The 14,681-nt window shown below is 29.8% G+C and overlaps 1 protein-coding gene across 1 annotated transcript; it reads right to left on the reverse strand.

Annotated features, from left to right (window-relative positions):
* Positions 1-5,801: 5,801 nt before the first annotated feature.
* Positions 5,802-7,451, reverse strand: FLA2 (FASCICLIN-like arabinogalactan 2). Its single transcript, XM_011012825.1, has 2 exons — positions 6,858-7,451; positions 5,802-6,763 (listed from the first exon to the last, which is right to left on the reverse strand). The coding sequence occupies exons 1-2, from the start codon at positions 7,368-7,370 to the stop codon at positions 6,083-6,085; spliced, it is 1,194 nt and encodes a 397-aa protein (XP_011011127.1). The 5' UTR covers positions 7,371-7,451; the 3' UTR covers positions 5,802-6,082.
* Between the last annotated feature and the right edge of the window lie 7,230 nt (positions 7,452-14,681).

The raw sequence follows: 14,681 nt of genomic DNA on the forward strand, positions 1-14,681 counted from the left end.
AAATTAAAGGTATCTTATGTTATTAGATATATTATTATAAAACATGTTTTAGTTAAGGAGTTATTGATACTTCAAGTGCAAAATGATGATATAAAACCATGATAAAAATGCACTTTTAAGTACTAATCAAATACGATCTTGATTTAAAAACCAAGATGCCTAAATGCATGATAAATACCTCTTTTTATAGGCCAAAATTAAAAACTATTGATTTGTTGACTAATTATTGAGTGGGTGGCCAAATTTTAACTTGGTGACAATTCTTATCTTTTTATCTAAACAAAACGTCATTGCTAACATCCAAATTTGAATAGACTTAATTCATGAAAGTTCTAGAAAATTGTCTTAGCTCATTTGAACTTTTAGAACTCATGATATTGGCTAAACACTAAATAGTATCTAGGATGCATGATGGATTCCAACTTCTCTTCTAATGTTAAGATTTGGACTTCCACATAGCAGAATGAGTCTTGCATAATCATGAATGTTTTAGGCATATGTCTTAGCTTTTTATCCATATAGAACATACCCAAATCCAAGTTCTACAGCTCCAGTTATAACCTAATGACTAAACAGTGTTCCAGTTTGGATTACACTAACATCTTTTTTCTAAACTTAGCCCTCTCTTTATCTTTTTAATTTCAGCAAACTCATCAATCAATCATTTTATTTATGTGATAGGCTTGCATTAAGATAAATATTTACCATAAATTAAAGGTATCTTATACTATTAGACATGATATTATAAAATATGCTTTAGTTAAGGGGTTATTGATATTTTAAATGCAAAAATGATGATATAAAATCTTAATAAAAATACATTTTTAAGTACTAGTCACTTTGAATGGATTTAGATAATATAATGTTTAGCTTGTCTGGCTATTCTTTCAATGATTTATTTTTACTTTCAAGTGTATTCACTTTATCTTTATCATCAATGACAATGCAAGCTTTCTTTTCCAGATTTTTTTTCAACAAGTAAACATGCATAGTGTCTTTTCATTTTGCTATACTTTGAACCTAATTTTTGGGTAAAGCCCATCCCTTATAGGCTCAACCTAAGAGAAGAGATACATTTTGGATCCTTTGTGAAAAGATTTCAACCTTTTCCATCATCCAACATGCTCATGAATATAGTGTCCTACCTTCTAAGACTTGATATTCTTAATATCATCTAACAATACTAATTTTTTTAGCATCCTTAATTTATGATTCAAGTAAAAAACATTCATTATTAACAATTTTCAAATGATATTATTAATATTAAATATAATTAAAGTATAGTTCATAGCATAATTTATCTCATAATTTAAAGCAAGTTTATAGCAAGATATTATTTAAATTATCCAAGTTTCAAACTAATTAACATTACATCATGATAATTTTCTAACATTCTAAAATCAATTACAAAATATAACATCTTAGGACATGTTTACATACAAATAACCTAACAATTTGTTACATTTCAAAATTTAATACAAAAGTGAAATTCCTAAAACAACTATTGACCAATGTGTTATTGTGAGGCCTGAAATTTATTTCATATAAAATTAATCAAAATATAACATAAGATAAAATATGGAATAGCTAAAAATTATTTAATTTAACTTAATTAAATCAACATTTGATAAACTTTCAATCTTTTGGTTACAAATAAATTTTATTCTTCTCTTGAACACCTTTTCATTAACAAATGAGCTGTTATCTATGACCACAACCAAGCACAAGCTTTATGTTTAGGTTAGTTATCCTCATTTTTCCAATTCGAGTGCTCGTCACTAAACCAGAATATCTAGCTTGACATGCCCAAACCAGTTGCTACCCCTAATTCGAGACAACTAGCTCAACTTGCACAAATCATGCGCTGCTCCCTATACCGGGATAACCAACTCGACATGCCCAAACCAAATGTTAGTCCATAATTTGGGATAAGTAGCTCAACTTGTCCAAACCAAGCATTAGTTTCTAAACCAGGATAACTAGCTCTATATTCCCAAACTGGGCGCTAATCCCTAAATTAGGATAACTTGACATATTACTTGACAACATGAATTTTAAATGAAACAAGATTTCAATAATATGGTTAACTTTGAATGAATATTTGAAAAAATGTTATGGTGTTTAACACCAACTTGGAACTTGTGCTATCTCCTTCTAATATATGATACTTCCGGTCTCCATGTGCCAACATATATATTATATAAATTTGAAATCTCCATCCACACACAATCCACATTTGCATTTCACCATCTTAACCAAGTTATCAATTTAATGATAAGAACTTATTGATGTAATCATATTATTCGATAGTTTCACCCATATTTACCTAATGTTTTGTCCATGTTTTATATGTAAAATGCCTTGATATTCTTTGTTTTATGTTTTGAAGGCACTTTTGGATGAAAAATGCAAAAAGGAGTAAATTAGAGATAATTGAAAATGCAAAAAGGAGTAAATTGGAGATAATTGGCAGATTTGACGTTCAGTCGATGTTTTGTGCAGAGTGTGAGTTCTAGAGATCAAAATGAAGTGATTCCAGTGGCTCTAAAAAGCTAACATCCATACCTTTCTGGAAATGTAATGCAAGAAAAATACAAAGAGGAAGATCATGGAAATCACATCCTTCAAAGTCAAATCTCGTATTCTGCCACTGTTGACCTTTGTCCATTCAAAATTCCATATCTGGAGCTATAGAAGTCCAATTTATGCAAACTCAATTGTGTTGGATTCGTAACTCAAAGATCTGTAAACGCTCAAAATTTCAGCCAAAAACAATGTCAGATAAAGGAGATATGATTTTTCAAAGATGATAACTGAATTCTGCCAACAATCAGGTTTCGTGAAGAAATGAGTCCAAATTACGTTTCGAAGCTTCTAAACCGTCATCCAAGTTTTTATATCAGCAATTTAGCTCCTCTAAGTCAGAGTTTGAAGATTTCATGCAAGGCTATTTCTCTTTTTTAGGGAAAATAGTTATAGAAGTACTTAAATGTCAATTGTCAACTTAAGGGAGGACTACTTTGTAAATTAGGAACTAGGGTTTCTTAGCATATAAAAAGAAAGAGAGAGAGGAGAGAAGGGGGGCAGCAGCCAGAAGTGAAGAAACACAAATTCTCTCCTCTACAAACCCAAAAAATCATGCTCTCTTCATTCTTTAAGAGTAGTTGTTCAATGGTTATGCAAGGCTAAGCTCTTTTCTTGGTTGCAAGGACACAACAAACCTTCGGATTTCAAGAACCGTGAGATTTATTCTTCCCTTTTATTTTCAGTTTATATTATGAATAAGTATGGTTGTTTTCCTATGCATATTTTCTATGATTGTTGTTGATAATTGCTAGAGCGGAACTCTAAGTTATTATTGTGAACAATTTATTGCTAAGTTTGATATCAAAACCGGAGTTGTGATGTATGAACTTGTGAAGCAACTAAGCTTGAAAATTTATGCGACCACGACATCGCTACACTTATAAATCTCTTTTTTATATATATACCAAAGTTATGTATAAATATAGGAATAATATTCCATTTCTAACTTCCTTGAAATTAACCATTTATTCATCCATCACTAATTAAATGAACAATAATAATAAACACATTCCATGGTAAATTAACCATCCTAATTAATTTTTGTTTGTTTATCTTAGATGAAATCTTTCATTCCTTAAACATGGGTGTTCCTTTTCTTTCAATTGATCTAATCACTTTATCATGCATTATTAATTCAATTAACACAATTCTAAACAATTAATCTATCAATTGCATTAAATAATCCAAACACCATTTTCTTTCATTTGGCTAAAACCCTTGTCTAAAAGGAAGAATAATTTTTTCTTCAATTCCTTAAAATTGAATTGTTAACTGATAATTTTTTAAATAAATTAACATAATTCAACATTCAAGACATATAATCTAACACTTAAGTAGACAATTTCAAACATTCCTACACACTAAAATTTTCAATTTAACACTACACGCTAACTATTTAAATCAATTATTTTGGAGAAGTTTCTTACATCTCCACTCAAAGAAAAAGGAAGGTTGAAAGCTTGGAAAGGTACCTTTATCCTTGTTTTTCTTCCTCCCCTCCGATAATCCTTTAACATAAAATTTCAAGGGTTTAGACCTTGAATTTACTAATTTTTCTTGTCTAAATCTCTTTCTAACATATTTCGATTAATTAATCTATCTCTCTTTTGTGTTTGTAGGATGGATTTATTTGGTTTTCCTCATAATATTTCTCTCTTTTATTTCTTCTTTTTTGGCTGGCACTAAAGTGTTATTGAAGAATACTATCCATGCTTATAAATAGCTATAAATTTTCCTTACTTACTCCTACGGTCCTATATTTTTTTATTTGCAAATAGGACCCCACACTTTTCTTTTAGCTTAATTAGAGTTATAAATTTTTCACTCTTTTAATTTGATCTCTTTACTTAATCAAGCTTTTTTAATTAAAATTTTATTCATTGAAATTAAATGAGTAAATTTCTAAAACTTTCACAACTTAAGGTAGTCAACCAAAAATGTATATTCGTACCATAAGATTTTTTTAAAAAAAAACAAGGGTTTATACATAAACTCAACCTAATGGAATAGCCTAACCCTTATAAGTTCAGCATTGAGGAAGAACCGAATGCCATAAGCTCGGCCTAAGAGAAGAGTCTAGTTCCCGTGGGTTTAACATATGGAAAAGCCCAACTCTTACAAACTCAACTTTGGAAAAGAGTCAAATGACATGGGTTCAGCTTATGGGAATAGCTCAACCCCCACAAGCAAAGTTATAATATTTTGAATCCTTCTTTCCATACACTTTTAAGTATAAAAAAGTACTTTAAGAGCCTACACATTTTTATCTACATTAATGTTGTATATAAAATGGTATATAAAAGTCATCTAAGAGCTTACCATGTTTCTATCAATATTAATATTTATATATGAGATATTTATCATTTATTAATACATATGTTAAAGATATTTTTCCTTATTAAAATTATTAGGGCAAAATTACACTTTAGTCTATCCTTTCTATAAAAAGATAAGACTCATGAGTTATAAATACACCATGAATTCTTCAAACTTTAAGTTCATAATCTTTATTATATAGTGTATATATATTTTTAGAATATCTCTATCTAAAATATCATTGTCTTATCTCTCTAAAAATATATTTATTTATGCATTTGAGAGTCTTCAAATCTATCAAATGAAGTATTTTACAGGTACTAGTCACTTTGACTTACCAGACACCAAGTACTAATTATCAGCTATCATAGAGAGAGTACTATAATTAAAAAATTAACTGATTATTCAATATATAAACCTTGCTTCTAAATTTCTTAGATTTCCTGGGACATCAACCCATCAAATTAAGACATCTTTAAATAACATTATCATTTCTCTTTATGATTGCATTGTATATTGATGGGATCACTAGAAAATAAAATAATTGATCAAGATCACTCAAGTAATTCATTATATTGATTGAAATTCAGTCATCATGTATTTGCTTGCTAACTTCATTATTTTATTCTCAAACCATTTCAAAAAGTATTAACTTTATTAAAACGATCCTTCATAAATTTCTTTAAATACAAGGAATGTTGAAGAAGAAAAAAGCAAAATGACAACAAATACTTGTTACAAGAACCTAAAGGTCACTTCACTCTCCGAAAAATCCAAGGCATAAACATACACCAATCAGTTAAAATTTAAAAATAAATTAATAAATATCACAATTACAAAGAAAAAATAAATAAATTATAAAAATAAAAATAAAAATAAAAATAAAAAAATCAAGAAGCTCTTAACCATATGAAGGGAATTATTTACGTACCATCCAAATATTATTATATGCATCAATAATTCAAAATTATAATTACAAATGAAAACAAGCCCCAACATAAACCCAAAGCCAAACCCAAACTCAAAACCGAATCCAAACCAAACAAAATGGAATGGTCCCATAATTATCATTTTCCTTTCTTTTCTGCAATAAATCAATTTGTATTGATGGCTCCATCTTCATGTGCTGTCCATAGACTGTACTCCAGTATCACAATCTTAATCAAGCTAAAAAATAAAATTAATCAAATAAAAAAAACATCACCATCCCAAGAAAGAAACTCGGGGCTACAACAGCCAATCTCCCACCACCCATTTTATTGACCCCGTTATCATTATCCGCCGTTTGATCATCCGATTCATCTGAAGGCGCATCAGCGTTAGGTCCATCCGCCACATCCTTCTCCCCCTTAGGCGCCGGTGCTTTTTTCTCCGGAGCCGCCTTAAACAACTCCCTGGGCAGCAAGACTTTATTAATCTTATACACCATCAACGGTTCCTCATCTTTTACCGTCCCCGTTATCGTCGCGGTCGTAACCTTCGTCTCCAACGTCACCGCTTCCCCATCATTTTGGACTGTGAAATCGTACTTGTTGGCACCGTTTGTGGCCAACGTGTTCATAATCCCGTTACTGGTTTTTAGCATTTGGAGTGACTGGTAAATTGGGATACCGTGATATAACAGTAACGAGACTTTTTGAGGAGCTGTCAAGTTCTTGTACTTGGGCATGAAGCCATTGATAACGGGGTCGGTGGGGCAAAATACGGTTAAGCCTCCGTCAACGTTTTCCTCGAATGTGGTGTGTGCCCCAGAAGCTATCAACAAGTCGGAGAACGCTTTACAACCTTGATTCGACAAAATGGCTGTTACATTCAGTGTCGGCGCCGCCGTCGGTGCTTCTGCTTCTGCTGAATTCAGAGGCTGTTGTGTGCATATATAGTTAAATTAATATTATATTGTCGTCTCGAAATTTATTTAATACTCCATATTAGCTAGATAGGAAAGTACCACAAACCTGACTGATTTGTAAAATGGATATGTTATATGGAATCTCTTCGAGAGACTTGACATAAACAGCATCAAGCTTTCCATCGTTATCTTCAGCGCCAAATGCCACTTTACCACCTTTAAGATCAGTAATATTGACATAACCTGAGGCGCCAGGGGCTGAACCAGTGGCCTGGAACATGGTGGCAGTCAATTCAGTACCATTAGTAATCTGGTGGAGTTTCCTGGTACCAAAGTAATCAACAAGAACGTGTAAAGAGAGAACATTCCTTAGAGTGTAAACAGAGAGCTGCTTGGATATTAAAGATGACATGGCAGCATTGTCGAGAGCGAGGACAGTAATGGTCTGGCGGCGGTTGATTTCTGCGGCGAGGTGGGTGACTGTGAGGTAGTGGTTGAAGGTGGAGAATTGAGGGTGCTTGGCTAGTATGCGTGTGATGTTGTGTGCATTTACAGTTGTGGTGGAGGCAAGGAGGACTAGAGAGATGGCGAGAGTGAGGAGAGGTAGTGGGCGTGGCATTGTGGTGGTGGAGAGGAGTGGACTGTGGAGGGAGGATGGGAAGGACACAAGAAAGTGCTTTGATTTTAAGTAGGGATTTAGAGGGGGGTGGTGGAATTTTTAATTTTATTTTTTGGGCGTTTTCTAACATGCCAGATTGGCATGTGGTTGGGTAAGGGCCCACATTCCTGGAGGTGGGTCCCTTAGAAAAGTACCTTAACGGGCATTATGGCATCATGCCGTTACGCCGTGCAAAGATTATCTTGGAAAAGCGATTAAAATTATATTTTAAAAAATTTTAAATTTAATTTTTTAAAATTTTGATATCAAAAATAATTTTTTAAAAATAAATTTTGATACCAAAAATAATTTTTTTAAAAATAAAAAATAGAGAAGGGGTGGTCTAATTCTAATATATTTTTAAATAAAAATAATTTAAATCATAATTATAATCACACTTTTAAATACCTCATAGCACCTTACTTTTTTAAAAATAATAACAATAATAATATAAGGTAGAAGACATAAATATTGGGTATAATCTTCAATAATTAATCTCACAGGTTTCCCTTTCCCATCTTCATGTAGCATTGTTCTTTTCTTTCTTTTTTTATGCATGGTGATTCGCCATTTCTCCTACTCTTTATTAACTATTAATTATTCTACAAATTAATTAAGATTTCTATATATTAATTTATTACTATTATGATTATAAACTAGGTGGGGCCACAAGTGTCGGTAGCAAAGTACAAAAAGGAGGAGAGCCCAGCTGGCAATTAATTGGCGTATCGTAATGGGCCACGTGGTCAGTGAAAGTTTGGTAGTGACACTTCAGCAGATACCTCTTGAGTGGTCTCCACCGACAATCGGTCTCTGGAGTTCATATAATCTTGACGGTTAGGATTTTCTTTTCAACACTCATCGCTGTGTTTTGGTTGCTTCTCTTCTTCAATATTCCTCCAATCATAGAGGGGCTGGTTGCCATTTTTTTATTTTAGCATCCTTTTATAGTTTACTAGATAGTTTCATTATTAAGTTCATTGAATGAATATTTTAATTTTAATTAAAATATAAAATATAAATTTATTTTTAAATGATTTTTATAACAACAACAACAACAACTTACTAATAATTTTAAAACTAAATTTCTTACCTTTGGCCCATAAAAACCAATTTAATTTCTTCCTTAATAATTCAATAAATTCTTTTTTAATTTTTTTTCTTTTTCTAAAATTTCACATGTTTATTGAAACAGAATTTATTGAAAAAAAGAAGAAGAAATTATAAATGGGCAAAAATTATATAAGAAAATAGGAGTACAATTTTATTTTTTATTGATCGTAAATCCAATGTGTAATATATATATATATATTCCAATCGTTTTCACTGGATTTTTAAAGATTAAAAATTTATTCCGTTTCCAAAATATTTTTGCTGTAACTTCAGCACCAATCTCAAAACTGAGAAGTCTTTGAGTTTATGGGCTTCTTTAACCATCGAAAATGGTCAAACATACTAGATTTCCGTATTTATCGAGCCAGCTTCGGAACCATATCTCTCTTACCCAGCCCACGCGGATTTTTTGGGAAGCTTATGTGACATACCGTCCAAAAAAAACAAGAGCGTAGAGATAAATCACAAATTATTATTTTTTTTTAAAAAAAAGAAAAATTTGGAAATTACTAGATGTGAGCCAGCAATATGTCGTGGGACTGAATTATTATTATTATTATTATTATTATTATTCTAAGAAATAATATTTATATGTTATAAATATTTTTTTTAATATACGACTCGAATTCTAGACCTGACTAGGTTAAATAAATTGATTTTATATTAATTAAATAAAAAAAAATATAACAATAATAAATGGATAAAATTAAAAAATAAAAACAATTAAGATAACTTGAAAAAAATAATATAATTCAATTATCAACTAATTAAACATGTAAGGATGAAATTGGGTTAAAAAAACAAAATAACTAGTCTGAGTAAACCTGAGTTAACATTAAAAACCTATAACCTGAGTAATAAGGGGTAAGGTAGCCCGAGTTAATTTGGTACACCCTCGATCTATGTCATAAGATTATGATAATTTAATAGAAAAGAAAATGAAGAAAACTACAAAGCCCATTTAAAAGAATATCAAACAATGAAATAAAAAAATAAGTAAAACAAAAAGAAAAAAAGAGATGTCAATCCTCGTTAGTTCTTCAAACTTATAACTTGGGTTATTAGACTGGAAGCATCATATATGAAAAAACTATTAAGTCCAATCATCAACTAATTAAATATTTAAAATGAAATTAAGAGGAAAAAATCAATTATACAAAAGGATAAAAACTAGTAATGGCAATTAAATTAATATAGATCAAAATTAAAATAAAAAATAAATTAAAAGAAAATCATAAATTTCTAATTAAAGAGTGAAATTAAAAAAAAATCACTTTAATAAAAAGATAAAAAAAAATCAAAAGAGTATGAACCAAATTGAAAAAAATAATATATCATAAATTGAGATTAAAGGATGAAATTGAAAATAAATATGATTTTTAAAAAATAGTCAATAAAAAAATTAAAAATTAAAAAATAAGGACCTTTGAAGAAAAAAAATCACAAATTGCGATTGAAAGACAAAATTCAAAACAAATATTATTTTTAAAAGGGCCAAAATTAAAAATTAAAAATTAAAAGAATGAGAGCTAAAATAAAAATGTCAATAATTAAGATACAAACTGTAAAATTTTAAATGACCGGCATGAATTTCAAAAGGAAGTGAGAGAAAAGATTAAAAAAAACCTCGTCGATGACACAGTGCTCCGTCACCGCTGCCATAAGCCACCTCATCATGAAGAAGATTGTGTGATAATTCCAACGACATGATAGAAAGGAGATTGTGGCTACCAAGAGGCGTCACACGCACCACTAGAAAGTCATAGGCGCCTCACTCTCGCTAGTACTTGCATCACATGCACCAACAATGTTTTCTTTTAAATAATATTTCATGTTTATTAAAAGACCAAATTTCCTTCACTCGACTTAATAATAATAAAAAGATCAGGTGATAAAGACAAAAAAGTCTTTGGATGCAAGTTTAAAATGTTTTTTTTATAAGGGTAAATTAATTATTTTATTGTGCTTAGAGATGTAAAAAGACAGAAGTTTGGATGCCAGTTTCAAAGATTTTGTTTTTAATGGTAACTTAATTTGTTAAATTCACGACCCGTATCATGAGATTGTAATAACTTGATAGAAAAGAGAACGAAGAAAACAATGTCAAACAATGAAATAAAAAAAAAAATAAGTAAAAAGAAAAAGATAAAAGAGATGTCAAACCTAGCTAGTTCTTCAAACTCATAACCTAAGTCATTAGACTAAAAGCTCCATATATGAAAAAAAAAACTGTTAAGTCTAATCCTCAACTAATTAAATATTGAAGAATGAAATCAAGAGGAAAAAAATCAATTATACAAAAGGATTAAAAACTAGTAATAGCAATTAAATTAATAGGGATTAAAATGGAAATAAAAAAAAAAATAGAAGAAAATCACAAATTTCTGATTAAAGAGTGAAATTGAAAAGAAAAATCAAAATCACTTTAACAAAAAGAAAAAAAAAAATCAAAAGAGTATGAATCAAATTAGAAAAAAAAATAATATATCATAAATTGAGATTTAAGGATGAAATTAAAAATAAATAAGAATTTTACAAAATGATCTATAAAAAAATAAGGACCAATTTTTTTAAAAAATAATATATCACAAATTGGGATTGAAAGATAAAATTCAAAAAAAATATTTTTTTTCTTTTAAAAAAAGGGCCAAATTAAAAATTAAAAATCAAAAGAATAAGAGCTAAAGTGAAAACATCAATAATTAGATGAAAATTATTAAATTTTGAATGACAAACATGAATTTCTAGGGGAGGAGAAGGAAAAGAAAAAAAAAAAAAGCCTCATCCATGACAAAGCGCTTCATCATTGCCGTCACAAGCCACCTCATAATGAACAAAGATTTCACAACAATTCCAACAACACGATAAAAGAGAGATTTTGGCCACGAGGAAGCATTGCATATAACGCTAGAAAGTCGTGGACATCTCCTTCTCGCTAGCGCTTGCATCGCACGCACCAATAACATTTTCATTTAAATAATATTTTATATTTGTTAAAAAAATCAAATTTCTCTCAATCAACTAATAATAACAAAACAAACCAAGTTGAAAAGATGAGAAAACCCTTAAACACAAGTTTAAAACGTTTTTCTTATAAAGATAAATTAATTATTTTACTATGCTTGAAGATGTAGTAAGACAAAAGTTTTTAGATGCTAGGTTCAAAGATTTTGTTTTTAATGGTAGATTTTGTCTTTAGATGCTAGGTTCAAAGATTTTGTTTTTAATGATAATTTAATAATTTAATAGTGCTTAAAGAATAAAAATAAAAATTTTATCATGATTAATTTTATAATAACTAACAAACCTTGTGTGGAAAGACCTAATTGCCCCAATTCTCAGGGCACTAATTTTGTCGGGCATGAAAAAATAGACTGCTTTAATGTGTTTTTTCACATAAAAAACCTTGTGTGGAAAGACCTAGGTATGTAGATTGCTTTAATGTGTTTTTTCACATAAAAAACCTCAAAACGTAAATTGAAAGGTCTATGCAAGCTTCTAATTAATTAAATCAATAACCATTTATGTAAATAAAAAAAAAGTTGTTAACAATAACCAAGAAAAAATTAAAAAATTGAGAGATGAATGTAAATCAAGATATTTAATCATATAAAATGAGATATTTACCTGATTGTATTTACTGAACTCATTTATTTAAATCAATAAAATATAAATCAATACCCTAAAAAACCTATGACTTAAAAGATAAATATAAATAAAAGTGTCTAAATAAACTCATGACATAGAAAATATTATATAGGGTCAAACACATCAGCAATATTATTTAAAAATAAATATTTTTTATTTTAAAAAATAAACTTCATTTGTATAAAAAAATTATAGAATAATATTTTGAAAAATAATAATAAAAAACTAAAAAAAAAACTTATATTGAAAAAAGGCATGCAAAACCCATGATCTAGGTTATGAGATCAAGATAAACTTATAGAAAAAACTTGAATATATTCACAAAATCAATATTAAAAAAAAAAAGTAATGTAGAATGATAAGATCGTATGAAGCTAAATCCCCAATAAATTAAATGTCAAAAGATGAAATAAAAAGATCAATTACATAAAAGTATCTAAAAAAATAAGGGTGAAAAAATCATTAATTAAAGGGATACAAATTTTCATTTAGAGGGTTAAATGGAATTGAAAAATATTTTTAATAAAAGGAAAAACAAATAAAAAGAATGAGGATTAAACTTAAAAAAATAGTAATAAAACAACAAAAAAATTAATTGAAGAATAAAATTAAAAGCTGAAAAAACTTTAATAAAAGCCCACTTTTATAAATAGAAAAAAATAAGGACTAAAATGAATAATAAAACATATATGAAATTGCAATTGAAAGACTATATTGAAAAAAACACTTTATAAAAGGAATATTAACGAAATAAGAAATTAAAAGAATAGGGATTGAAATTAAAAAAAAAAGCATATGAAAACTTATAATTAAAAGAATAAATTAAGAGAATAAGGATTGATATTGAAAAGTAAGAAACATAGATGACAATGTTGCACATTATCTGTCAAGAGAGAGAGAAAAGGAAAAAAAAACAAAAGACCATCAACGATTATCCAAGCACCGTAAGCTACCACACACCAGTCAATATGGAAGAGGACACGGTGATGTACTTAAAGAGATGGCAGAAGACCAGTTTTGATCACCAAGTGGCATCACCCGCGCCGCTAAAATGACATAGAGGCTACCCATTCACTCGCACGTGTTCAACAATGTGAAAATACCAAAATGCTCTAATGACATTAACAATTACACAAAATAGCTCTTGGTCAACAATTCTAAACTTTATTGACTTCTATGCTGAAAAATCTAAAAAACATATACACTTTCGTATCATCCTTTAATGATCAATAGGCTAGTGAAAAGGACTAAAACACCCTCACCCTTAAAGCTTTATTTTTTTTAACTCAAGGGCAACATGATAATTTCACTATAGTAGTCTATAGTAAACTGTGTACCGATATGCCCACGATGTGACACTCTAGTCCAATTAGACTCAGTCTTTCCCTTATTGATTCACTCGTGTTTTATCTACAACCAGTTTATCCCATAAACCCAAGAGATTACCCATGCTCTTTCAATGTCGCAAGTAAGCAGAATATCACCAATGAATATGAGCAAAATGCACAACGCAATCATAACAGATTACAGAAATAAGTCTCAACCGTTTTATTAACTCAATAAAAGAATTACACAAAGTCCACTTGTGTGCTATTCACGTTCTGGTTGCATGCTACATGTTTTTACAGCCTATATATGTATAATACAGTGGAAATTACACATGAAAACTACCCCTAAGTTCCTGCACAGCTGGAGCATCGACTAACCTATCACATCTCCTTACTCAAGATATCTGAGATAGCTTCATCAACTAATAACTTATAATAGACAAGCCCGTTATCTTTCTGTTCTGAACTTGCTTCTTGGTATGGTACAAGAGAAGGGGTAAAGAATTCTAGTTCTAGTTCTGCTTCTGCCTAATCTTTATTACTGCTTTGAGATTGAATCTTTAGAACCATGTGCCTAAGAGGGCGAGGACCTTTCTAGCCATAATTCTTCCCCCGGTTCTACCTCCTTCTGCAATAGTGATCTATCCCGTCCACCCGCGAGCTATCCATTCTAACCTGTCTTTGCCTAGCAAGATACGTCTAGTTCTCCCTACGCTTGCCTATCTCAGTAGGAAATTGGAACAGTCTCCGATTTCAAAGGCGAAGCCGAGGCAAGAGCTATACCTTCTGGAACCGGAGCAATAACTGCTAGTTAGTGCAAAAACTATATATATATATAAAAAAGGACTAGGATCTACATTGAAATATAAAAGATTATTCATACATAGCATAGTTTAAGCGAACTCGCTTAAAATCTTTACTAAACTATGACCAGTCATCATATTAACAAATAAATGTATTTTTGAGCTTAATATGCGAAAACAATAAGAGATTAGCTTATGGAGTACTAAAAACTCCTACAAGTAATAAAAAGCTTAAAAAATAAAGCCTTTTTTTTTTAAAAGCTCACTATAGTAATGCCAATAAAAATAGAAAACGAGAGATCCAAAGCAATGTGAAAATGACTTGAAACTATGAAGCTATAAGGGATCATACATACCCTGAAGATTATGAAATAACAAAA

Source organism: Populus euphratica, unplaced genomic scaffold (assembly GCF_000495115.2).
Source record: "Populus euphratica unplaced genomic scaffold, PopEup_1.0 scaffold769.1, whole genome shotgun sequence".
NCBI classification, from domain to species: Eukaryota; Viridiplantae; Streptophyta; class Magnoliopsida; order Malpighiales; family Salicaceae; genus Populus; species Populus euphratica.